Here is a 24848-nt window from a genome sequence, read left to right as displayed (position 1 = left end):
TTAAAAAAGAAGAAGAAAAAAAAAGGGCCCTGAGGGTCAGATTTTCTGCTAACATGTGCTGATCCTCGTGATGTCCTGGCAAAGCCCTCCTCACTACACAGAGAATTCTTTGTGTATTTCAAGAAAAATAAGTCAAATGGTAAGTTAGCAAGGGCGAAGAAGAGAGAAAATCTCACAGAAATATCAGGATTCGTAAACAGGCCAGAGCCATGCTGTACGTTCTGTGGGGTAAAGCACAAACACAGATAAAAATCAGATCAGATTTCTATTTGACATAAGTTACTGGTCTGCTGCTTTTAATGAAAATTTTACTTCATCATGATCCACCAGGTTGCCTTTATTTATTTATTTATGCTGATTTCGGTTCTTATCAGTTTCTGTCGGAGCCATTCACAATTATTTTTAAGTATTGTTGGAATGAGAGAAAATTCAGCAAAAATTAGTTGTTTGACCTTAAAATACACGTAGGCTGTTTATTATGTTGTTTACTATCATACCAGCTTTAATTATGTTTGTTTCAACTGTTTCTAATAACTAAAGACTTGTAATTTATAAAATCATAATGCAACATAATTTTCAAACAGGAATGTGCAAAATTGTGTTTCAGTTAAGTTTATTCTGTTAACTGGCTTTCCCAACACGTGGATTAAAAACGCAGTTTTGAGTCAGTTAAGAAAATGAGCTATTTTCCAGTGAGATGTTTGGACACATACAATTTCATGATATGGCCAATAACTGCAAATATTATGACAGAGCAACAATTAACAGAAATTAAAGTCCTAAATTCAGACTTTAAATCTTTACAAATGCAGATTAAACATTCTTATAGGGACGCCTATTCCCAGACATCAGCCTGATCTTCACTGCATTGATCTTCATATGGTTGCATTGTTTGACAAGCAAGTCTCCTGGCAGTCCTCAAAAACCCAGCAGTGGAACTGCAGTGATTCCAGATGTGACACAGATATGTGGAACAACACATCGCTGTGTGAACACGAATGCTGCGTACCACTCATCAAACTCCTACAACAACCCACATGTAAGTGTAGCAGTTTAGCTGATGTGGTGCGACTTTGAAAAAACACATGTTTTGTCTGTAATCTCAGTGTGTATGTGTTACGACATTTGAAAAATGCAGAGTACAGTATATCTAACCATGCATGTGTTTTTGTGCCATTCAGATGACTCACTCTTGGCTTTTGGTGATTTAGTCCACCAGGGACACACAAAAATTGCAGCCAAGCTTGTGTGTGACATCATGTATTTTTACAGCCCTTTTTTAGCAATGCAAGTTCACACTTTGTAGAATATGAGAAGAGTTTCTCCTGTTTACCATGTGCATCATCAAAGTGGCGCACTTCACAGCAAGAAGACTCATATAATGGACTGGTGTCCAGGTTGGACCCCACCTCCCCACCCCACAACAGCTAGGATAGGCTCCAGCCCTGAATTGGATGTGATGAATCACGAAAACATATTGTCCATCTGTTTCTTCTTTTTTCTTTTCCATTTCTTCTTCTTTTTTTGTCTTTCTGCAAATCTTTAGAAAGATTGAAGTCAAATGTGTTGCAGACAATTTTTGTTTTTGCACTTTTGTCTACATCTTTGAATTGCACTTTTGCACTTGTTTTTCATAGACCAGGCAATAGAAATGGCTCATATTTCTGCTAGAGTATCACCTGAAGCCTTTCTTAAGTCTAAGCACAACCACCAAATCTCAGAAAAATCAAAACAGTGCATAAATTGTGCACACTTTTGTGAAAGAAGACAAGTATTTTCACCAGGAAACAAACCTACAACAGATAAAACTTAGTCTGCTGCCAAGTATCTCCCAATAACATTTCATTATCCCATTCTGGATAGCTAATCATGCGAGCACACACAGGAACACAGTAAAGGGAGGAAGGGGGACTGTTGCTCTGGGGGAAATGGGCAGGAGGCAGTTAGAAAGGGGGTGTGGAAAAAGCACAGAGTGAGAAGCCAAAGAGTCGGGCCATATAAAGAGAAAGAGAACACAAACCAGGCTCTATCTTTCTCCTCTATCAGACCTCACCGAAGACCCTTTGCTTCCCCACCCTCACACTAGCCTTCAGTGTGTAGAAACTTTTTGCTCTAACACAGTCCCAGCACCAACTGAGACCAAAGAGGATGGCTACATCCACGTGGAGAATGAATGGACCCTACAGAAAGATGACTGAGCCTCTGGTTCTCTTCACTCTGTTCCTTAGCAGTGAGTACTGTAATAAGTATTTATTAAAGTGTGTTATTTTGCATTGGACATTTATTCTTAGTTAGTTTTTCTATCCAAACAGAGTTTTATATATTGTGTGCAGTCGAACTTTTTCATTTATTTTTGTATCTAAAAGTGTCTAACGTTCTACTCCATCAGCAAGATTTTGTTTATGTCACAGTAGCTTACACACTAGCTGGGGATTTGCTTTGATGTGTTCCACCATGAGACTGCACACAAATGCAAAGAGGCATGGTTAGCAGTGGGGTGGCTGCAGACACAAAGGCTTTGCTCAGAAGTGGAAGCTGCTGTACATACTCATTATACTTTATACCCGGCAGTGTATCTCAGTGGAGCTAGTAAACCACGCATAATATAGTCTCAGAATACACACACACACACACACACATATATTATGCGGAGTGTATTTAGAGAACTGCACGTGTACTACATATGTAAAAGTTACCACATATAATATTATTTCATCACTGAGCAAAAATAGTTCTTTCATCTGTGTTCCTTATAGTAAAAGTGTGTGCCTTTGTGTGCACAAGTGTGCAATTATGTGGATGCGTGTGGACACACTGGCCAGTCCACTCCAAATCAGTCCGAGGCCTGATGTTAATTGCAGGGTAATGTATGGCTTGGACGAGGTAGCGTCCTCGCTTGTTGTAAACCAGGTCTAGTTCTAGTTCAGCCCAATGTAACGACTTGTGCAGAGCTAAGGCCACAGGGGCGGTAAATGTTTGGAGTGACCTTGGGAACACTAGAAGGAGTTTTCAAGATTGATGGAAAATAACTGAAGCTTAACTTTTAAGGGGGAAACAATCATGGGATGGCAGAACATGTTTGTAGTGTAGTAAAGGCTACACTGTTAGGCTGCTGATGCATCTTGCCTGCATCAGCAGCCTAACAGATGGTAATTAAATTTACATAGAAATCTAATTACTCTGGGCATACCCCGTCAACGCAGATTACTTTTTTCAATGTATATAGCCCAGTATCACAAGTCACAAAGTCATCTCAAGAGGCCTTACTGTTCAGGCAACATGCTACTCCTTCAGTCTTTCTAATATTTAAAAATGTGAGAAATAATGTCTGACAAGTGAGCTAATAACCAACCATGTTTATTTGTGTTAAGTAATAAATGATATGCACTCATACAGTAATGGACCTACAATGAAAGGGACTCACTTGACTTCAAGAGCAACTTGTGGCTCACGGTTTTACCAAAGAACATTGGCATGTGAACAGACCAGGGATGAAACCTGTAATTACTAAAGCACTAAAGCACCTGAGCCCCAGTGACCCTGGTTATTTGTGTTCTAATCTAGTCTAGTTTTATCATGTCAAGAATTTTGTATAATTTAATTAACTGAGTTTGTTTTCACCCACTTCTTATGATTTCAGCCATGATCGCCTTGCCTTTTGCTCTATTTGCAAATCAGTGTTTAAGCAGTGGTCTTAACTAGCGTTTCAAAAAAAAGGTACAAACATTGCACTTTTGTTTTAGGTTTTAGCACACAGCTTCTGATTTCTACTTTAAGAACACCACAGTTGTGTTGTCTGCTGACCCATCCTACGCTTTTCACCACATCCAACAGCAGTCCTTTGATTACAAAATTCTGGTCACACACAGCTCAGAAAAACAAAAATGGAACATTTCTCACCTAATTATATGTGATGGATTGTTGTGTCTTCATGCAGTTCTGCCATTCTCTGTGTGTGTGTCTGATTATTTTGTTTCTTGTTTTGATTTAGTTTACATGGGTCCTAGCCCTGGGTCACAAGAGACAAACTGTCATTGATTTCTTTTGACAATACCAGCTTCTGTGGTTGCAGTAGTATCAGAAATCTGTCCCTTGATGACGTCATAATTCATTCAAAGACACAGACAGTTTTAATGTTTCTTTCCATAATAGATGTCTTGATCTACATAAAGAAGGTTCTTTTTTCCAAGTCGTGCCTGATAAACACAGAGTCTTGAATCAAATCTCTCATCTTGTAATGTTCAATATGGGATTGTTGTAGATCAGGAGGTTCAATTAATGCGATATTAGCAGTCATTGTAAGACTGACAAAAGCAAATGGAGTGACAGAAAAAGCAGAACTTTAACATTAAGTCATCTGTTTTTCTCTCTGATATCTGGGAACCTTGAATACTAACAGTCACATTTTTGCAAAGTCTTGGAAAGCCCCACATCATACAAAACCTTTCGCAATTTGGTATCTTGGCATTGTGACCGTTGCTAACTATGTTGTAATAATAGTTTATCTCAAAGTCTTAGAGTATTAGATGGTAAATGGAGTGTTGGTTCTCACTTTCAGCTTGTTGGATGTGGGAGGAATGGACAGGTGTAAAGACTTTTCATAAAGACAAAACTGCTATAACCAAACGACTTGAAACGGCCTTCGGTTGGAGCATTTCCAAAATGCCAAAGTGGTGCTTTCAGTCAGCAGTGATGAGTAGCTACTGAAACTAAAGCTAATAAAGGACACACCAGATGCTATATACAACAAGGCACCCTTAGAGATAGAGTTCCTCAACTGGTCAAAGTGTTTTTCATGTGCCTGTGGCATATCAGCAGCATATTACAGAGGATGTTTAACAAAAAGTTTTGGCTTAGCTGTAATGTCATGTTGCTGCAAACATGCAAAGAACTATAAAAAAAAAGTGTCCCCTCTGCACAGTTTTCATAAGGTGGAGGTTTGCTATTGAGACAAAGACTGTTTTTTGTATCAGGGTGTAAACATGTTTATTTCTGCTGCTGGGACATTAACATGGGCGTCTTGGGCACTGACTTGCAGAATCAGTCTCAAGTGGCCATTCAAAGAACTTTTTTTTGGAACTGACTTGCCTTCACTTTTAACCCCAGAGTTACTCACTTGGTTTATCAGAGCAAACATCCTTGTCACATATAAACAGGTCTCTCACCCTGACTGCAAACAGACTGAGTTTATACACTCACTTCCCATGGCTGTAATTCAGTATTTATGCAGCCGTGCAAATATGCAGCACTGAAATGGCCATGGACTAAAATTTTGGATGATGTCATTCATTGCCTTTTGGCGTATGTTATAAGCTGTCTCTCTTTCTCTCAAGATTTCAGGGGAAAACCCAAGCTTTAAATCTGCTCTGGAGAAGGGGAAAAACATCTTGTCTCACTTACTTCGGCTTGTCATCTACAATGACTGTTTCTGTTGCTAAGTCAGGGCCTCAGGCAGAGCAGAATAGGCTACAACAATTGCTGCTAGAACACATCATAGTGAAAAAGGTTTCATTCATGGTTGGAATATTCCAGTTTCTTATTAAGTTGCTTGTGTGCATTTCTGCATATGTGCAGAAGTGCAAAGCCATTAGTGCTTTGTAGGTATCTATTGTATGACATATGTAAGTGCCCTTAACTAATATAGACATGAAAACAACAAAATGTGATTATTTATTTAGATGATCTGTAAAAATATGAGACTAATTCATTCTGAACAAGAACAAGTGAAAGATCAAAGGGTCAAGACTTTATGTTTTAAAGTGAAAGAGCAGACTTTAGTGAAAATAAGCCCTGATACGCCTCTGCACACACATTTTTGAAGCTTTTTTTTCTCAGACAACAACTTTGCCTTGCCAATGTAAACATGGCCAGAATATTGCCACTCATGGCCCTCGGCTATCGACCAGCATTCTTTCAGTCTCAAGTCGTGATGATGAAGTTTGAGTCACGTCATCTGCTGAAGGGTGTGGGTCTTTTATGTAAGCCTTGGCAGATCATGGTCTTATGTCAGCCTAGGGTGTGTGTACGCTTGGGCCCAAAGTCATGGTTGAGGAGCCATGTGAGCTTGCAAAGCAATTAAACCTGAAGCCTGTGTTCTGTAAAACCAGCCATTTTGCTTTAGCGATTTCTACATGTGCAAACTGGGAATAAACATCTTGTACCAGTGTACATTCTGATACTATATCGCCAAACCCACATGCGCAAAATAATATTTTGAAATGTATCTCTCTCTGAGTTATCTTTATTTGGATCCAACTTCCTTCCAAAAATTATGTTAATGAAAAGAAAACAAAGCCGCTAACCAAATGATCATCCATGAAAAGGAAATGACTTCGATAAATAGATTGTCTAGCAACAATATTTACCTTGTGAAACAATCTTAATGAAAAACAGAAGCTGTGCTACCATTCAAATCTTCCTTCTTCCAATTACTGCTGTTCTGCTGAGCTTATTGTTCCTTGTTCCCCTGGCACTCTGCTGCAATTTTACAGCTGCTAGTTTTTAAAGAAAAAAAATTTAGTCTTTCATTTAATTGAAAATTGGCAGTATGAGATGTCCAAAAGATGAGAAGCTCTTAACATCTCTGCTCAGATGAAACTCAGCTCCATATTCAGCTAATGAACAGAAAATAAGTGTGATTTCTAAAACAAGAACTTGGAAAAATCTCTTCACTTATTATGTCATCCATTGCTTTTTCCCTTGCTAAAACGTAAGCAACAGATTGTCCTTATACTGACTTATGCAAAGTTATGAGGATGTCGTAACACTAGTAGAATGCAATCACCACATAAACCACATAATCTACGTTGGATACCCAGGCTGGGATTTCCTTAAAGAGGGCTATACTGTTTACCCAGGGGGATAAAAGCTCTTAATGAGCATCCATGGGGCTTTTTCGACTGCCAAAATAATAGCTCTTGGTAATTAATGTTCATTAAATGGCACATTGTTGAAGGCATACTTTAGACATCCTAATTGAAAGCATAAGACTGCACCCCTTTGCTGTTCTTAAAAGGCCTTGGTTGGAACACCACATTCATTTGTAACGTATATGTTTCTGGGCAAGTGTTTTTGTGTAGAGGACAAACTGCATTGTTTAGAAATGTGGAAGGTTTTTGAATTATTACAGTTACTTCTCTGGCTTCCTCTTCCAATTTGGTTCCTTAGTTTCAGTAATATCAAAGCCAGATTGTTTAGAGCGATATGTTTCGGTCTCTTTTTTCTTTCCCCACAAAGTATCATGAAACATCTTAGAGTCTTGGAATCAATCCATGGATAGAAAAGGAGAGCAGCTTGTCCCTCTTGGAACAGCTGGTGTGTCCAGTTTCTAATCCACTAAGAAAATGGACAGACTGTTTTGGAAACATAGGTTTTGAGTTTCACTGCCCTGTTGAAACTATTTTAATGAGTAAATTAGAAGTTGAATAAAAACAGCAGTGAGTGGCTGCTATCAGTAATAATGTTACCTTTTTGTTTTTTGCTTTATTGCTGAAAAACCTTTTTTTTCAGTACTATAGCTTACGAAACAAAAAACAATAGGTTTGGGTAAAATATCAGTAAGTAAAATCTTCCTAATAAAAGCAGTGCCAGGTTATATTCCTATAACAACAGGCATTATAGTTCCACTCCAAGAGTATGTGCCTGGTGATGGCTGTTATCTGTAGTTTCCAGCATGTTTGTCCCTGTAGTTCAAAGAGGTCACTGTGTGCTGTGATATCCACATCCTGTCATACAGTAGGATGTGCATGGATAACATTCCAAGCCGGTTAATTATTATTGTTTTTGGGTTGGTTTTTTTATGGTTGTGTTTTGTTTCAAAACAGGGGCGTGTGCAGGGTGGAAAATGTCAACATTTGCCAACCGTCTGTGCAGAAACAAAATTAGTTCTTATGTTCACTGATTAACTGGTATATTCCAAGTATTTTCATTGCACCAAATAGCAATAAACTGAACTGTAGTGATTTAGTGTGCTGTTGTTTTCTTGTTTTTTGGTGTTTAGTTGGTTTATGCTATGAAAAGATCTATATTTTTCTTGAGGGCTTGCAGGATTGAAAAGAATCTCTGCCTAAATTTAAAATATAAAATAAAATTCCTCCTAATAGGAACTACTAGGAGTAGCAAGGGATGAGTGATGGGAGACTTTGGGCTCTGCTTTGGACATCTGGTGAAGTAATGGAAGGAGGGTGTGGCTGATTATGACATCCAAGGTGTTGTCTCTACAGTCTGGGTGGAGGTCAAATCTAAGCCCCAAGATTTAGGGCTGAGACTTTTCTCCTTTTGCATGATGTTACTGATTTCACAGCACAGCACATATGTAGGGAGGGAAAAAGCTCCCCAAGGAGACTTGCTGCAGCTGCACCACTCATCCCCCTCTCCAGGCCTCCTCCCCAGTCTCCCCAGAGAGGAAACAGGCCTCATCCTCAAATACCATAAGTAAAGGACTCCTGTCCCCGGCTTATACTGTCTGACTGCAACCACTTAATCAGGTGTGACAACGTTTGTTTTTACTGCAATTTCCTGCTTCTTCCCCACCCTAAAATCAAAAGCTGGGATGACAATCACAATGGCAGCTACATTTCAGGAAAAGGAAGCCTGTGAGAGATTTTTGTTTCATATTTAGTTATTTCCCATAACAGGGACATGGGAAATAACACTATACTTATTCTCATATACACATACAGTAGACTTATGCATTAAACCAGTCTGTTTATTCAGCGCAAGTAAAGTATTGATGATGATGATGAGGATGAATTCAGAACAAGGATACCAAATATTGTATGTAGCAGAATCCACTCATGCAGTTTGTTTTTTTAAGTGAGCACTAGATCAACGATTTCAATTTCATCATAGTTGAATGAGAAATTCAAAGGAAGTGCTCAACCTCTGATGCTAAAAAGTGTGTTTTTATTATTGTTATGCTCATCATTATTGCTATTGGACTCAATATCTCAACTGCCCTTTAAATGTAGTAAATAGCTCAAAGTAAATCAAGTAAATAAAGTGAGGCAAGCACAGGATAGCATAAAAAGTTTAATTTTTGTACTTTTTTATGAGTAGAGAAGCTGCATTCTCAGGAAGAGACCTGAAACTACCATTAAAATGAACACACAGGAGTAAAATCTGTATTTAATCTTACCTTACCATGGTAGCAACTGCGTTTTAGACTGATTGAACTATCTTCAGAGAACATTGCGCTTTGTACATTCTCTAGCTTGTGATTTTGGCACCGTGCTCTTGAAATTATGTTTTTGCATCTGTTAGTGCATACAGCAAGGGGGAGTTGGAAGACTTTTCCCAGTGAGGAGGAGGGGTGAAAGAAGGTTGTCTGGCAGGAAACAAAACCAAATGTAAAAATGAAAGGTCTGGCTGTCATAGCAACTTTAGTGCATAAATTGATGATAATGATACACGACCTCCTCCCTGCAACATGTGGCTATAGCACCCCTGCCCAGACTTGAATCTTCTATAGACTGAATACACAAAGCTTTTCTAAAAGTAGTGATTGATGATGTGCAATCCAGGTTGCCAGTTCTGTAATGACCTTTCATGCTGTAATCCATTACTCCAGATTCAGTCACTTGCGAAATTCTTGAGAATCTCCCAAGGGATCATCTTGCTTTATTTCTGGGGCTGACATCCACAGTGTTTACAGCGTATCTGACTTTAGGGGCTGCTTACATTCCCCTGCCAAAGTACATGAAGTACAGTTGGATTAAACTTGAGACCAGCATCTCATTACTCCAGCAGCATGTTACAAACTCTTGTGGTCCTATAGAGATACATGCACGTCATGTCAGCAGACAAAGCAGGTGCTTTAAGAGACTCATATTTCTTTTTTTTTCAAAGAAGTTTTACCTTTTGTCTCACTGCCTGTAATTTTAATTTGTCCAACAACAACTACAGTGTACAGCACATCTTATGTAACTTATTATTTAGTTCCTTACATCTGGCTACACACCACATCAACCGGTAGAACACCCAGGCTAAAAGGAGGACAGCCAGGCCAGGAAGTCCACTTCATGTAGTCAAGCAGTGAAGAGCAAGATTTACTCAATCTTCACCCAAGATTTACTCACAGTCTTGGCCTTTTGCTTTCTGAGAGAGACCAAGGATGTGTTTATGCATTTTTTTGTGTTTCCCTGTGTTTGTGTTGAGACTGGAGCGCCTAAGGCTTCTTGTTGAGGCCAGGGGGGCCTTGTTGGAAACATAGGAAGACTTTTCACACAATTGTATAAGCTGTCTGTGTCCACAGTAGTGAGGCACTACTACCTAGAACGGTTTGACATATTCCATGTTTCAACATGTAAGGATTAATGTAATCACCTTTTTCTTGAATAGTGATTTTTTTCATTTATAAAACATAAGAATAAAGGGATTTCCAGTGTCTTACAATTCATACAGACTGCTTAGTAAGTGGAATGCTTCAAAATCTTTCACTGATACTGATTGCACTAAGAAATATTTAGAGTCACGAGGTATAACTAAGGTAAGTCAATTTGGTAGGCTGGCTATTTTTGACATATTAAACATAGTAGATTAAATCATAATTAATCGAATGATCTGATAGCCCAGATTTGTACCCCGATTTACAAATTGAATTGTAGCATATGACCAACTTTGGTCAATGTCCAGCCAGTTGATGCTGTTGGCGAGATAGGACACGTTGCTGGAGAGAACCTACATCAGGGGTGGGCACCGAGGGCCGGTGTCCCTGCAGGTTTTACATGTGTCCTTGAACCAACACAGCTGATTTAAATGGCTAAATTATCTCCTCAACATGTCCTGATGTTCTCCAGAGGGCTGGTAACGAACTAATCATGTGATTCAGGTGTGTTGACCCAAGGTGAGATCTAAAACCTGCAGGGACACCGGCCCTCGGGGCCTGGAATTGCCCACCCCTGACCTACATGGTCCAATCTAGAGTGGTAGATGTATCATATCGGCCATTCGCTAGCTTCTTGTTTTGGATGAAAACATTTCAAAGTGTGCTCGGCACTTCCCCAGAATATGTTCAAATTAGCCATGTTTATAGGATTACAAACACACGCTAAACATTTAAATCTACGTCCCATAAATGCGTCTTGTGTTTAACTAAATAATGATAGTGGTGCACCGAAAACATTTTCCTTTGATTGCAGAATAGTTTTGGTTACACGTTAAATTGTTTACACACTACACTGGGTTTCTTCCATGAGAAGGGGAGTGTTTAGAAGTTCAGGCTGAATTGGATTACACCGCCATCATACAGTAGGCAGGATGATCCCTGATGCTGATTATGTCTCATTTACCCTTCATGGCTGTGGCAAAGCTGTGCTACATAGTTATATCTTTTTGTGGCTGTTTTTAAAAAATACAAGTTAAAGGAGCTTGTTATCTGAGCATTTACGTTTAATAACACTGTTCAGTCTTCAATATATTAAAATACTTGTTAAGATTCATTTTCAGTCATAATATGATTATGATATTAGATTTCCAACAAAAGTTATTACATAAACAAGATTTCTCCCAGGAGATGGATGTGTGGTGAGGTCATGACCCTTTGACCTAAGCTGCTCATTTTTATATGATGCAGAGAGTAAAAATTAAGTGAGTACTAATTAGCAAGTGCCCTTAAGAAAACATGCCAAACTGTTAAGTGTTTTTGGGTTGGGCTTGAGGTTTAAATCACCAGGATAAGATGTTCAAACCACCTTTTTAACCTCTATTAGAAAAAAAACAAACCAAAAAAACTCACAAATGTTTACATAAAACATCTTTTCTTAAAGGTGATTATATATACAGTTCGGCCCCCTTGAACTTTTCCACATTTTGTCACATTACAGCCACAAACATGAATCAATTTTATTGGAATTCCACGTGAAAGACCAATACAAAGTGGTGTACACGTGAGAAGTGGAATGGAAATCATACATGATTCCAAACATTTTTTGCAAATAAATAACTGAAAAGTGAGGTGTGCGTAATTATTCAGCCCCCTGAGTCAATACTTTGTAGAACCACCTTTTGCTGCAATTACAGCTGCCAGTCTTTTAGGGTATGTCTCTACCAGCTTTGCACATCTAGAGACTGAAGCTCCACAACTGCCTCAGAGGTTGTCTCAGAGAATATTGGGAGCAACAACACCATGAAGTCCAAAGAACACACCAGACAGGTCAGAGATAAAGTTATTGAGAAATTTAAAGCAGGCTTAGGCTACAAAAAGATTTCCCAAGCCTTGAACATCCCACGGAGCACTGTTCAAGCGATCATTCAGAAATGGAAGGAGTATGGCACAACTGTAAACCTACCAAGACAAGGCCGTCCACCTAAACTCACAGGCCGAACAAGGAGAGCGTTGATCAGAAATGCAGCCAAGAGGCCCATGGTGACTCTGGACGAGCTGCAGAGATCTACAGCTCAGGTGGGGGAATCTGTCCATAGGACAACTATTAGTCGTGCACTGCACAAAGTTGGCCTTTATGGAAGAGTGGCAAGAAGAAAGCCATTGTTAACAGAAAACCATAAGAAGTCCCATTTGCAGTTTGCCACAAGCCATGTGGGGGACACAGCAAACATGTGGTAGAAGGTGTTCTGGTCAGATGAGACCAAAATGGAACTTTTTGGCCAAAATGCAAAACGCTATGTGTGGCGGAAAACTAACACTGCACATCACTCTGAACACACCATCCCCACTGTCAAATATGGTGGTGGCAGCATCATGCTCTGGGGGTGCTTCTCTTCAGCAGGGACAGGGAAGCTGGTCAGAGTTGATGGGAAGATGGATGGAGCCAAATACAGGGCAATCTTGGAAGAAAACCTCTTGGAGTCTGCAACAGACTTGAGACTGGGGAGGAGGTTCACCTTCCAGCAGGACAACGACCCTAAACAGAAAGCCAGGGCAACAATGGAATGGTTTAAAACTAAACATATCCATGTGTTAGAATGGCCCAGTCAAAGTCCAGATCTAAATCCAATCGAGAATCTGTGGCAAGATCTGAAAACTGCTGTTCACAAACGCTGTCCATCTAATCTGACTGAGCTGGAGCTGTTTTGCAAAGAAGAATGGGCAAGGATTTCAGTCTCTAGATGTGCAAAGCTGGTAGAGACATACCCTAAAAGACTGGCAGCTGTAATTGCAGCAAAAGGTGGTTCTACAAAGTATTGACTCAGGGGGCTGAATAATTACGCACACCCCGCTTTTCAGTTTTTTATTTGTAAAAAATGTTTAGAATCATGTATGATTTCCGTTCCACTTCTCACGTGTACACCACTTTGTATTGGTCTTTCACCTGGAATTCCAATAAAATTGATTCATGTTTGTGGCTGTAATGTGACAAAATGTGGAAAAGTTCAAGGGGGCCGAATACTTTTGCAAGCCACTGTACATTAGCAGTTTGTTCCAACTGCCAGAAGTACTGCACTGGCATAACTGTGGAAAACCAAGTGTAAGAAGTTTTTGATATTTGATATCTGTGACATAGAATTACAGATGATGTGAAGACAAGAACCAATGCATGAGCCGGAAAAAACGTTATCTTTGGAACCTTAACCTGTATGAATGAACTGAAACAACCAGAAGTTAACTACACTCATTTTGTGGGATTTGGTATATTTAATGTAATCATAACTGCAGCAGAGACAGTGGCACACAGATCATGGAACCAGTTATAGTACTTCAGGTAGTACCCGACTGATTTAATTTGCATCAGAATTTGTAGGCTAATCGTTTAAAATTTGGTACTTGCTCTCATTTGAGACATCACTATCACTTTATTTATTTATTATATAAAATGTCCTCTTGCCAAGGAATCATAACATTTGGGCTGCAAGTTGGGTTTTTTTTTTTTGTTTGTTTTAATGTTTATTTATAAGATTTTAAGTTCAAAGTTACATAACATCACACCAGACAAAGGACATAAGATTCAAAAACAATAACATTTAAGCACAGAAAAAAAGAAAACAAAAACCAAAAACCAAACACACACACAAAAAACCCAAACAGGAAAACAGGAAAGAAAAGAAGAAATACACCGGTTAGCCAGTACAAATCAAAAGTTCAAAAGAAACACCAGTGTCCAAAGAAGATGATCTTCTGTGTGAGGTTAGACAGGGCAACAGAGAGTTCCCCAAGTCCAAAAGATGTGGGGAACAAGTCCAGGAAGGAATCAGAGTCTGGCAGAAGTGCAGTTTCACACAAACACGTGCAGTCAAATGGGTTAAATTTTATGTTGAATCCCTGTTAACATGATTGAGAAAAGGGCCCCAGATTTCGACAAACTTAAAATGAGTGTCAGCATGCAATCATCTCACGTAGCCAAACCCTAAACAATGGAGGAGATGGTGATTTCCAGGCTCTAAGAATAAGTCTTTTAGCTACACTCATGCCAAACATTAGGCTTTCTTGGGCTGCAAGTTTGAAGCAAATCCAACAGAATAGGTTCAAAATAAGGCTTGAACTGTAATGTAAAGCTAGCTAATGTTGTCATAGGAAATGACATTACACTTTGGACCTTAGATATCAAACTTCTATTGATCAAACTTTATGAGCCCTTGCAAGAAATGAAATGACAAAACATATGGGACAAACTGTGTATTTATGCAAGAGGGGGGTTTTTTTTACCATTTTAATTATAAAGTGTTTAATTTGCAATTCCTTTTTCTCGATGTCTCCGTCTTTCTGTGATTCACCTGCTCTCCCTTCCTTACAGGTGTAGTGATTTGTCAAGACCAAACCACCGTCTCTACCAAAGAACCAAGTGTCAGTACAGGTAAGAGCCTTCAAAAAATGTATAATGGGATGTGAGAACAGCACTGGATTCCAGAGAATTTCACTGGATTTTAGAGATGTTATTTTAAAGTGCCAAGTTCCTTCAAAATATATACAGACAGGCTTTTGTGACATAAGACATGGTGCCTGACAAAACTTTGTATTTAAAGATTCATTTTCAGGGACAAACACAACCTTCACTGCTTCCCCGATGACTTCATTAAACCCAAGTGTGGCTTCCCCTAACGACAATGCACTTGGGTCATTCCCAGAAACACGCATGGACAAAGGAATCTCCAGCAATGTTAAAACAATGGTAAATACCGGCCTGTAGCATCATATTTTCAACTTATTAACTAATAGTACCTCTATCACCAATAAATCAAACAGCAAAAATGAAAATTATATATGTTATCCTGTATGTTATACAAATGATGACATTTATATTTTAAACATGTATTTACAAGTGATGGCAAAAGCTGTAGTTACAAGTATATGTGCAACATATGTGGAGTATAAGTACAGTGATATGAGAGGAGACAGAGCTAATCCCAGTCACTTCCTGGTGGCACTCCCTCTAACCAAGACCCTTTATCTGGCTCCCTACACCTTGTGCCCAGAGGAAGTGTTTTGTGCTGCTTGGAGGAATCAGATGAATGTGTTTAAAGACCTACAGTTGGAAAAATTGGTCTCATAAAAGTGGATCTTCTCTCAGACATTCCTCAGCAGTTGTAAATCATGAAGCTGTGCTCAATGCTGGAGACAAATGAACTGGAGAGCTAATGTTTCCACTCATGCACTCAAACAGGTGTGGCTTTTTTTTTCCAACTGTTTTTTTGCAACAACTTTGGTATATTATAGATTTTTTTATTTCTTTTTAAGGTTTGTCAAAACAGAAATATCTGACCTACAGATAAATCTACAGATTTATCTTACTGTGTAATACAATATACTTATCCTTACATTATTAAACTGTAATTGTACATGTAGTTTTTGATGAACAACAAAAGAAAATGTGATGCTAAAAGTTATATCGGAAGTCATCATTACATTGTGCCATATGTCACTCCAGGTGTGTCAAGACAGAACAGAAAGTCCGTTATGTAGGTCATTAATGCAACATCTAGCCAGGACCAAACAAACAAACTAAACATGAAATTCCTAAATGGCTTGATATGACACTGGTAACTGAATCGCCAGTATCAGTGGATCACATTTTATAATATTACAATGGCCGGCTCTAAGGTTATGGGAAATAAGAACGCTAAAATCTGTAAATCCAACACATGTTTTTCTCCTTCTAGCTTCAGTATCAAATAAATTGTTTATGTTAAAATAAGCTGATTCAAATTAAACATCCAACTACGGTCATGTAAGTTCAGGCAAAGCAGGAATGAGATGTAGGATTTGATTAGTCACAAGCAACAGATGGAGAACAGACCAGATTCCCTGGGATTGATTTTGCCGTTTGACTTCAGCCTTCCTGAGTTTCTTCCTCTTCTTTTCAAAGCTCTGAGCATTACAGAAGAGTCCAGCTGTGAGCCCACTCCCAACTAACTGAGGATTCAAAGTTACAGCTCACAGTGGTCTTCTGGGAATGCTGAAAGCAGTCTGGATCACATTACAGAAGAATAAAAAGTGTTCCCAAGTTACAAAGCCTGAAGTTGTGCAATGATGATATCATTATTCAGGGTTAAAGTGAAAAAAAAACCCGAAGAAGGTGTGGTCAGCAAGTTCACTCAGCTGCATCTTGTCTGTAAGGCGCACAAGGGCCAGTGTGTAGTCTGAAACACACGTTTGATTGGTGGCCCTGTGCTCCCTGTGTATGAATAAAACTATCTACTGAAAGAGTGAAAATTGCATCAGGCAATTGCAAACTAGGATATATTTTGTAGGAGATTGCTCCAGGCTAGACAGCGATATATGGAAAAGTGTACTATTAGAGAAACTACTGTCCATCCACATAACAGCAAGTATGCACTTTTTTGTTTTTCTTACTTTTTGTGTGAAAAACCTACATAATATTTTTTTTTAAATATACTGTATATGAGTTTCTCTCAAAGCTACAGAAGACGAATTTCAGAAAAAAGTTATTTATCCGTCCATTCTCTTCCGCTTGTCCATCTTTTTTTATTTGTTGTTTCTGTTTTTTTAAACTACTTGCAAATAGACAATCCTCCTTCCTTCCTTCTTTATTCTCCATTCAAATAGGACAGCATGGACATAAACACAGGCTTCACGTTTAATTTGAACCCTACTCTCCCTGTGAAAGTTCTCTAATTGTAATGGACTACCACAGATACAGACAGCAAAAACTCAGCTATGAGCACTTAACTTGCACTCTCACAACTTCCATCTCATGACTGAGATAAGAACACCTCTTATTTTCTTCTGGATTTTTTTGACCAGAAATGTGTGTTTTTAACTGTTTCCATATAACTTTTTTTAATAACACTTTGTCCTTTTTTTTTGTAGGTGGGAAGTACTAAAAGTCCATTACCATCATTACGTTCATCACCATCATCATCGTCGTCATCATCATCGTCGTCATCATCATCATCGTCATCATCGTCACCATCATCATCATCGTCATCATCATCGTCGCCATCATCATCGTCGTCATCATCAAATTCCTCTGTGTTTGTGGGACTACTTGTCAGTGGTCTGCTTGCTGCCCTTGGAATCACTGTAGGTTATTGCTATTGCCAACGCAGGACTGACACCAAGGGAGTGAAGCTGGTAAGCATATTGTACAATATACAGTAGAGTATCTTTCCATTGCGGAACGCTCTTATTTATATATTCATGCTGGCATGGGTGTTACTGTTAGCTGTAGCACACCATACCGTGCACCCTGGATTAATTAAAAATCTTTATAACAATTGTAAATTCTGTACAGAAAAACACAACTTTGGATTATTTCATGTGTGTATTATGATAATTGAAAATTTCTAGCTTTTGTATGATGAAGTCCAACTTGTGGTCTACTTACAGACAGATGAGACCTATCCAGCAGATCAGGAGAACCAGGGGAGCACTCTTGCTTCTGTAGCCCCCCTCATCCCCCCTCCTGAGACCCAGGAGAAGCCCAGCGTAAATGGAGAGTCCCCCGAGGCAGCCAAGACCCAACCTCCTCCACCTACCAACGGCCACTCCACCACCAAGACAGCAGACACTGAGCTGTGAAATAGTCCAAAATGAATTGAATCCCAGGAACTACCGACACACAGACACGTCTTATGAAAACACATCTCTGTTTCAGAATTCACTCCTGCCTAATCACACAGAGGTCACAGAAATGTGGACTTTAGGGACTACAGCAATCCCTTACATAAACACTCCTGTTGTTATATGGTCCCGTTGCCTGCTCTTTTAGCTACTTGCCTCAAAAAACATCAGGAAAACTAGTCTGATGGTGACAATAATGGCAGAGATAAATGATGCTGATTAATCATGACGAAGACTCGGTTCCTGGGTTTTGATGGCAGTCACGAAGGAGAGGAGAGACAGGAGATGGGCAGTTCTGAGTGTGAAGAGACTATAATGTTAGTATTAACCACAGCCTGCTACCATGATGACTGCAGCCTCTGGAGTCACAGCAATGTGCTGTCCATTTCAGCAGAGGCTCTGCCTGTCGTCTGGTTTAATGCTCCAGCCAAACACAGCTAAAGCACCTAAATAACACGGTTCCTTACATTAATGTAAGACCATAACAGACAGACAGGAACTAACTCACACTGCCTTGAAATCTGTTTACAAAAATACATTGGCCTCTTAACGTGAGTAGGTGGTTGAAAGTGTGTATGCGTGTGTGTGTGGGTGTACTATGACATTTTGCATGAGTGTATTAACATAAACTTGCATCTGTACTGTGCATTGACTGTATATATCCATACATGCATCAAGCTTATCCTCCTTATTGTACTGTATGTACATATGTGTGCTTCACGATAATACAACAGTTTTGATCAGACATGTCAGTGATTGGTAAATCTTAACCGCATGCGACAGCCATGAAAAATGTAGAAATTTGTAAAATGACAGCTAACCAAGTTGTGGACAATCGCCATGGTGAAGCAAAACGAGTATTGACATTTAAGTCACACTGTGGCATTAATCATGAAGACAAAAGGCCTCTTTACTGACTGTTTGACCAACAAACTCACAAAGACTTTAGACACAGAGCCTCCTTATGTCACCTATTCCCATCCACTTGTTAGTATTATTCTCTGTCCATTACTGTATATACTTGTTTTTATTCTGTGTATCCATACTTGTATTGCTCATTCTGTGTGCCAAGATTTTCATTTTATAACTTTTATTGTGTTTAAGTATATACTTCTCCCATCATCATGATATTTTATCTAGGTTATATGACAAAGAAATATATTTAGAAACAATGACTTACAGTCATTGTCCATGAATCAAGTTCAGCATCTAATGGTCCAAATATGCCTTTTTTAATCCTATAAATAGAGGTAACATCAGTTTTCCCTGACATGCCTAATAACAATAACAATAATGATAATAACTTTAAAAACTCTGATATCAAACTGGAATGTCCCGCATTCATTGTTCTTTTGATCCATCTTGTATCATACCATTATCACATCAATATTTCAGTGTGACTATTTAATTTCACTTAACTGTAGTTAAAATGGGATTTAACATGAAAAAAAAACTAAATAAATAACATTGTATATGTTTTCCTGTTTTCAGCCTATTTTTTCCCAGAAAAAAATCGTGATTTTGCTTGAGTTTAAAGAGAAGCTGTGTTTTTAACTACTGCCAAGCTCCTTAGACAACTACTGACAGACACGCACATACTTACACACATCTGTGGTCTAAAACACATGGAATTTAAGTCCCATACAGCCCATAAGGTCCACAGCTGGTTTACATAAGCAGTAGTAGTGACATCACTTAACACTGTTTTGTCTTTCACAGTTTGGGTGGGGCAGTAAAAACATCCCCCAGCTGTCTTGTTGAATGGATCAGGACATGCTCAGAGTCAAAAGTCACTCAAAAGTCAAGACCATCATCATGGTTATATACATTTACTTTAAGCATTCATGTTATATTGTTAGTATTGCATTTATATATTATATTCATCAGTTGTGTGTTGCTCTCTGCCACATGTGACGGTTTGCTATTTTTTCCCATACATTCACGCCTTTCTTCCATCACAAGATCAGGTCCCTGCCCTGTCCCTCTCCACACCCTAAAGGAAAATATGTCCTCAATGCCATTTAGCAATGCTGTAGGACAACCCTGTTGCCACATGAAGTCACAATGTAAAGCCAGCAAGAAGCGCATGTCATACTAAATGTAGTCAAATCTAAGGCTGGCCATCTGTCGGACGGCATCAAATTAAAAGGTGCAAATCCCAGAAAATGTTAAAATTGCTTTATCTATGCTGTCAAACATGTATCTCTGTTATTTACAACCTACTTGACAGGCTAATATCACATTATTTTACAAAGTGTTTACTTTCAAGAAACACACTCCACCCATGTGAAAACGCCTAATTAAAGTCTTTTCCTTCAGCTTTTACTCATTTCCCAAGTTTCTAGTTTATATTTTAAGGTATGGACTTTTTGCATTTGTTTTTCCACATTTGTCCCGATGCAGTGTAAATTAACTGTAGTGGCATGCTGCACTGAAAAAAGAATAAACTAAAACATTGATTCCATATTAATGCAGAAAAAACACTATCAGCTGTTTCGAAGGAAAAGATTAATAAGTACTGTTTGAATTAACATGAACCTCATATGATAACAGAATATGAATGTAGTTTAAGCCATGAATTTTCCACCCCTATGCCCCTGCAGAGTATCAGTTCAAATCTTCCAATTTTCAGCTTTTGTTCAGAGTCACATAAGTCCCCTATTTCCAAGCTTGTTCTTTCGTATCTTTCATCCAAATCTTAGTCACCCCACCCCTTTATACTCCTGGATTTGGCCAAGAGTAGTGTATGTGTGTAGTGGAATCTGGAATGATGGACTAAACTCAGCTGGTTGTTTTTATTGTGGGGATGATCCCCCCCTTAACATAGTTACAGCTGCCAAATACGTCATGTTTTCCTTCTGCATGCCAAAGCTCAGCCCTTCTAAACTCCTTAATGGGAAGATAATATTGGGTGGAATAGGAGGCTGGAGGAAAAGGAGAACACTCAAGAGACTTTGTGGGACCCCGAGGCCAGAAGGTGTGGCCTGCACACTGAGCACATAAAGACTGATAAATGTAAAGGTTCATGAAAAGGTGACTGGATGCCAGGGTGCTAACAGAAAAATCTACTCCTTCATACTGCACAATACATTTTAAAAAGACTTTTTTTCCAACCTGGAATAACTAAGTTAGTGTGTCTTCAAGGAGAAAATACAATAAGGAATGTTTGCAGCTTGCTAATGTCTGGATTATTATGTGAGTTGTACTAACAGAGCATCTGTGCATAAGAAAGTGACTCTCTGAGGCTTTGGCCATGATAACATACTCTCTTTAGTCATATTTCCTACCGTTTATTCAGTTAAGGCAGGGAGCTCTAAATCCCAATGTGGATACAGTGAAACAGTGATATTCTGTTTTCTTTTGGATTCATTCATTACATCCTAAAAAGAGAAAGCCTTTACTAAAAAACGATGTTTTTTTGTTTTTTTTTACCTTTTTAATTTAATGTCACATTAACCATATTTGGAATCACATTTATTCCCATTTGTGATATGTAAGTGTTGGAGCAAGTGGACAGTGCTTTTAAACAACCTTCTAAGGTTTTTCAAACTTTCTTTAAAATGAACATGTTCCCCTCCTTGTGAGTCATGTATGATGATACTTCTTAAGAAGTGTATTTAACTGGACCAAGTTACTATGCACAAACTTGCGTTAACACTTTGTCATTTTTTAACAGGTGCCTGGTGTTAGAGAGACACTGCAATGACTGGTTTTGTTCTCATCCACTAGTGTGGTTCAAATTGCAATTACCGAAAAAATCCCTTCAGAGAAAATGGTGTACCAACCAAAACTCCAGCTGACTTCCTTTTTGTCTGCACTTATACTTCAAATACTTTATGCAGTAATTATACACCTCACACACTTTTTTAACACACCTAGCTAGTACCAGGTTGGAAGCCCTTTTGCCTTCTGAACAATAAGCTGCTGAAAACGTTTCTCAGAGATTTTGGTCCATATTGAACTCACATCATGTAGTTGCTGCAGATTTCTCAACTACACATCCATGATGCAAATCTTCCATTCAACCACATCCCAGAAGTGCTCAACTGGATTGAAAGCTGGTGATTGCATAGCCCAGTGAAGTCACTGTCATGTTCAAGAAACCAGTTTGGGTCATTTGAGCTTCATAACATAGATGGATATATTGTGGGCATAAAGAGATAGATATAGTCAGCAACAATACTCGGGTAGGCTGTGATATTTGAACAAGCTTCAAATGGTACTAAGGGGCCAAATGTGTTCCAAGAAAATACTCAAAACTCCACCATCACCATCACCATGGATCCATGCTTCGTGTTGTTTACTCCAAATTCTAACCATTACCAGGCAATGTGTTTCGAAACTTCTATTGTCCAGTTTTGGTGAGTTTAGATTAATTTTAACCTAAGTCTCCTGTTCTTAAGGTGAAAATATCCATTGAACTACTGTTTAGAGGATATTTTCTATTTTTCAGACGATTCTCTGTAAAGTGTAGAAATTATGTGGGAAAATCCCACTAAATTATTAATTCATGAAATACTCAGAGAAACCTGTCAATCAACAGCAATCTTTAACGTGTCAATAAGCCTAAATGCTTTGAGTTGCTCACATGAGGTTGGCTGATATATGTGTATACAAATCACTGAACAGATTTACCTGACGAAGAGAGAAAAATTGTCATTTTTACTTCTCTACATGTACTATATACACACAATTATAATTATTATCCATCTCTTCTGCTTATTCTTTTTCAGGGTGGCTGTAGCCTATCCCAGCTGGACAGGTCGCCAAATAGACAACCATTCACACTCACTCCTATTGGCAATTTAGAGCTTCCAGTTAACCTATCCCCACTAACAGCATGTCTTTGGAGTGTGGGAGGAAGCCGGAGTACCTGGAGAGAAACCCCACAAAACCCAGCCTGATGATGGAATTGAACTCAGAACCCTGTTGCTGTGAGGCAACAGTGCTAACCACTGTGCCACCATAATTATTATAGTTATTAAAGTTGTGACATTTTGAAATGCAGAGCGTATGAACCGTTGCGTGACAGTCAAACAACAACTTACTGATAAAGTACCAAATACAGTTAGGAAGGATGTGAATAGGTGCCTAAACATGACAGGAGGAAGTTAAAGAAATGTGAGCCACTTTAACTATTTTTTTATGTTACTGGCATTTTAGTAGTGGTGAAAGGGCCACAGCAATCCACAGCAACAGGAGAGAAACCTAAGATACTTGAACATAGTTTAAAAAAACATGCATTGGAGAAATGTAATTTGCAGTTTCAAAGCTGGGATCCACATTAAGGTAGGTGTTATTTGAAGACAAATATGGGGTTTCCCTGACTAATGTGCACACATAAGGGATTAACCAGAATGTCATTGTGGACATTATGGTTTTAAATGCAGTTTTTATTGGTTCTTTTTAAAGGTCAGTAATACTAGGACACTATTTAAATCTCAAATTATTCCTTTATTTAAACTCTTGTTAAGTCATTTCTGGTCATACAATAGTTTGCAATAGAATTTTCTGAGGATTTTTCTGTGGTGCATTTTGAAAGTAACAAATTCCAACTGAAAAGGTGATATTTCACATTGTGTCTCCATAGAAACCTAGACAACATGTAACAACGGAAACTTGAATTGATATTCCATCTGCTTCCTGCAAATCTCTCTGTGATATTGTTGTCTATTACCAACATCTGCTGTAGGAAAGAATCTGGAAAACATTGCCTCTTGTTTCCAGTGATGCAACAATCCAGAAGGCACATATCACCCTTTAGTAAACTGTAGTAAGCCTGAGCACAGTTGATTGCAGTAGAACAATTATTTACAAAACCGCTTACGAGTTTACAAAATCACTACACCAGACAAACTACACAATAACCCCACATTATAGGTCTAATTTATTAGGCTAATAAAAAAGACCTCATTTTAGCCTCAAAACACATTGCAGCTACCCACTATAAAGTAGGTGTATAAAGAAACACAACATTCTTCAAGTGACTTGCATGAGGTGCTTTTCCAAACTAGAGTGAAGCTTGGACTGGAAAGTGGATGTGATATTGTTGGGTTAGGATGCCCCCTGCTGTGGCCTTAGGGCCAAACTGCAAACTCAAAGTGAAAAAACACAATAAATAGCCTATTCTTCTTTTTTTGGTTCTCTCTGAAAAACAGGCCTACAGACACAGCTACTGCTGCTGTTCACCATCAGCTCAACATATGGACATTCTTCACTTGACTCTACAACTTGATGATCAGTTTTTTCAAGCATAATTTTCACAGAGGGATGGCCAACACTGAAGAGACAGCAACATTCAAGCCTAATGTCTGCAGAAATATTAATCATTCATGCCTTGGTACTTGAGGTAAAAGTTCCAGTTAATCTACCTCTTTGTGCCTGATGATACAATAATTTAAAAACAAATTAATCTTCATAGATCTCACGCAGGGAAACTGTACGGAAAAAGTAACAGGAACATCTTAAAGTTAAAAAGTAGCTACTCACTGAACTTAACAGCTGGATGTGCCAACATAACATTGTTGTCCATTAAAAAACATGTATCGCCACTTTTGACTTTTTATAAATGTAATGTGCTCATTCTGCTGTGTCTACTCTCAGATGTAAGAACTCAAATAACTAATGAAAATAAATGTAGTAGATTTATAAAGCCTTTGCTTTAAAAAAAAAAATGCAATTCAAAGTGCTTCACAGGTCTAGGTCCAATCAATAATCTATGTTAAACCATCAACCTATGTTTTTATTACTCGTCTTGTTGTTATGTCAGAAAAGAGAACACAAAGAACAAACTTAAGCAGTACTAATAAAGTTTAAGAAGAATTAATTTATGCAGACTAAAGCAGTGCTCAACTATGTTGACATTGGGTAAAAT

General features: G+C 38.5%; 1 protein-coding gene across 1 annotated transcript; it reads left to right on the top strand.

Moving 5' to 3' along the window:
- The first annotated feature begins 1996 nt into the window (after positions 1-1996).
- On the top strand, positions 1997-19451 carry cd34 (CD34 molecule). The gene is made up of 5 exons (XM_005448436.4): positions 1997-2230; positions 14688-14747; positions 14917-15062; positions 17222-17485; positions 17741-19451. Exons 1-5 carry the CDS (start codon positions 2149-2151, stop codon positions 17930-17932), a joined length of 744 nt encoding a protein of 247 aa, XP_005448493.1. The 5' UTR covers positions 1997-2148; the 3' UTR covers positions 17933-19451.
- Positions 19452-24848: the final 5397 nt, after the last annotated feature.

The sequence above is a fragment of the Oreochromis niloticus genome, linkage group LG20 (assembly GCF_001858045.2).
Source record: "Oreochromis niloticus isolate F11D_XX linkage group LG20, O_niloticus_UMD_NMBU, whole genome shotgun sequence".
NCBI classification, from domain to species: Eukaryota; Metazoa; Chordata; class Actinopteri; order Cichliformes; family Cichlidae; genus Oreochromis; species Oreochromis niloticus.
The sequence above is the reverse complement of the archived record's forward strand: the minus strand, read 5'-3'. Positions and strand labels throughout refer to the sequence as shown.

Coding starts and splice junctions, on each gene's coding strand:
- cd34 (XM_005448436.4), top strand. CDS start 2,149: ATGGCTACATCCACGTGGAGAATGAATGGACCCTACAGAAAGATGACT. Junction 2,231..14,687: donor CTTCACTCTGTTCCTTAGCA/GTGAGTACTGTA, acceptor CCTTCCTTACAG/GTGTAGTGATTTGTCAAGAC. Junction 17,486..17,740: donor ACACCAAGGGAGTGAAGCTG/GTAAGCATATTG, acceptor GTCTACTTACAG/ACAGATGAGACCTATCCAGC.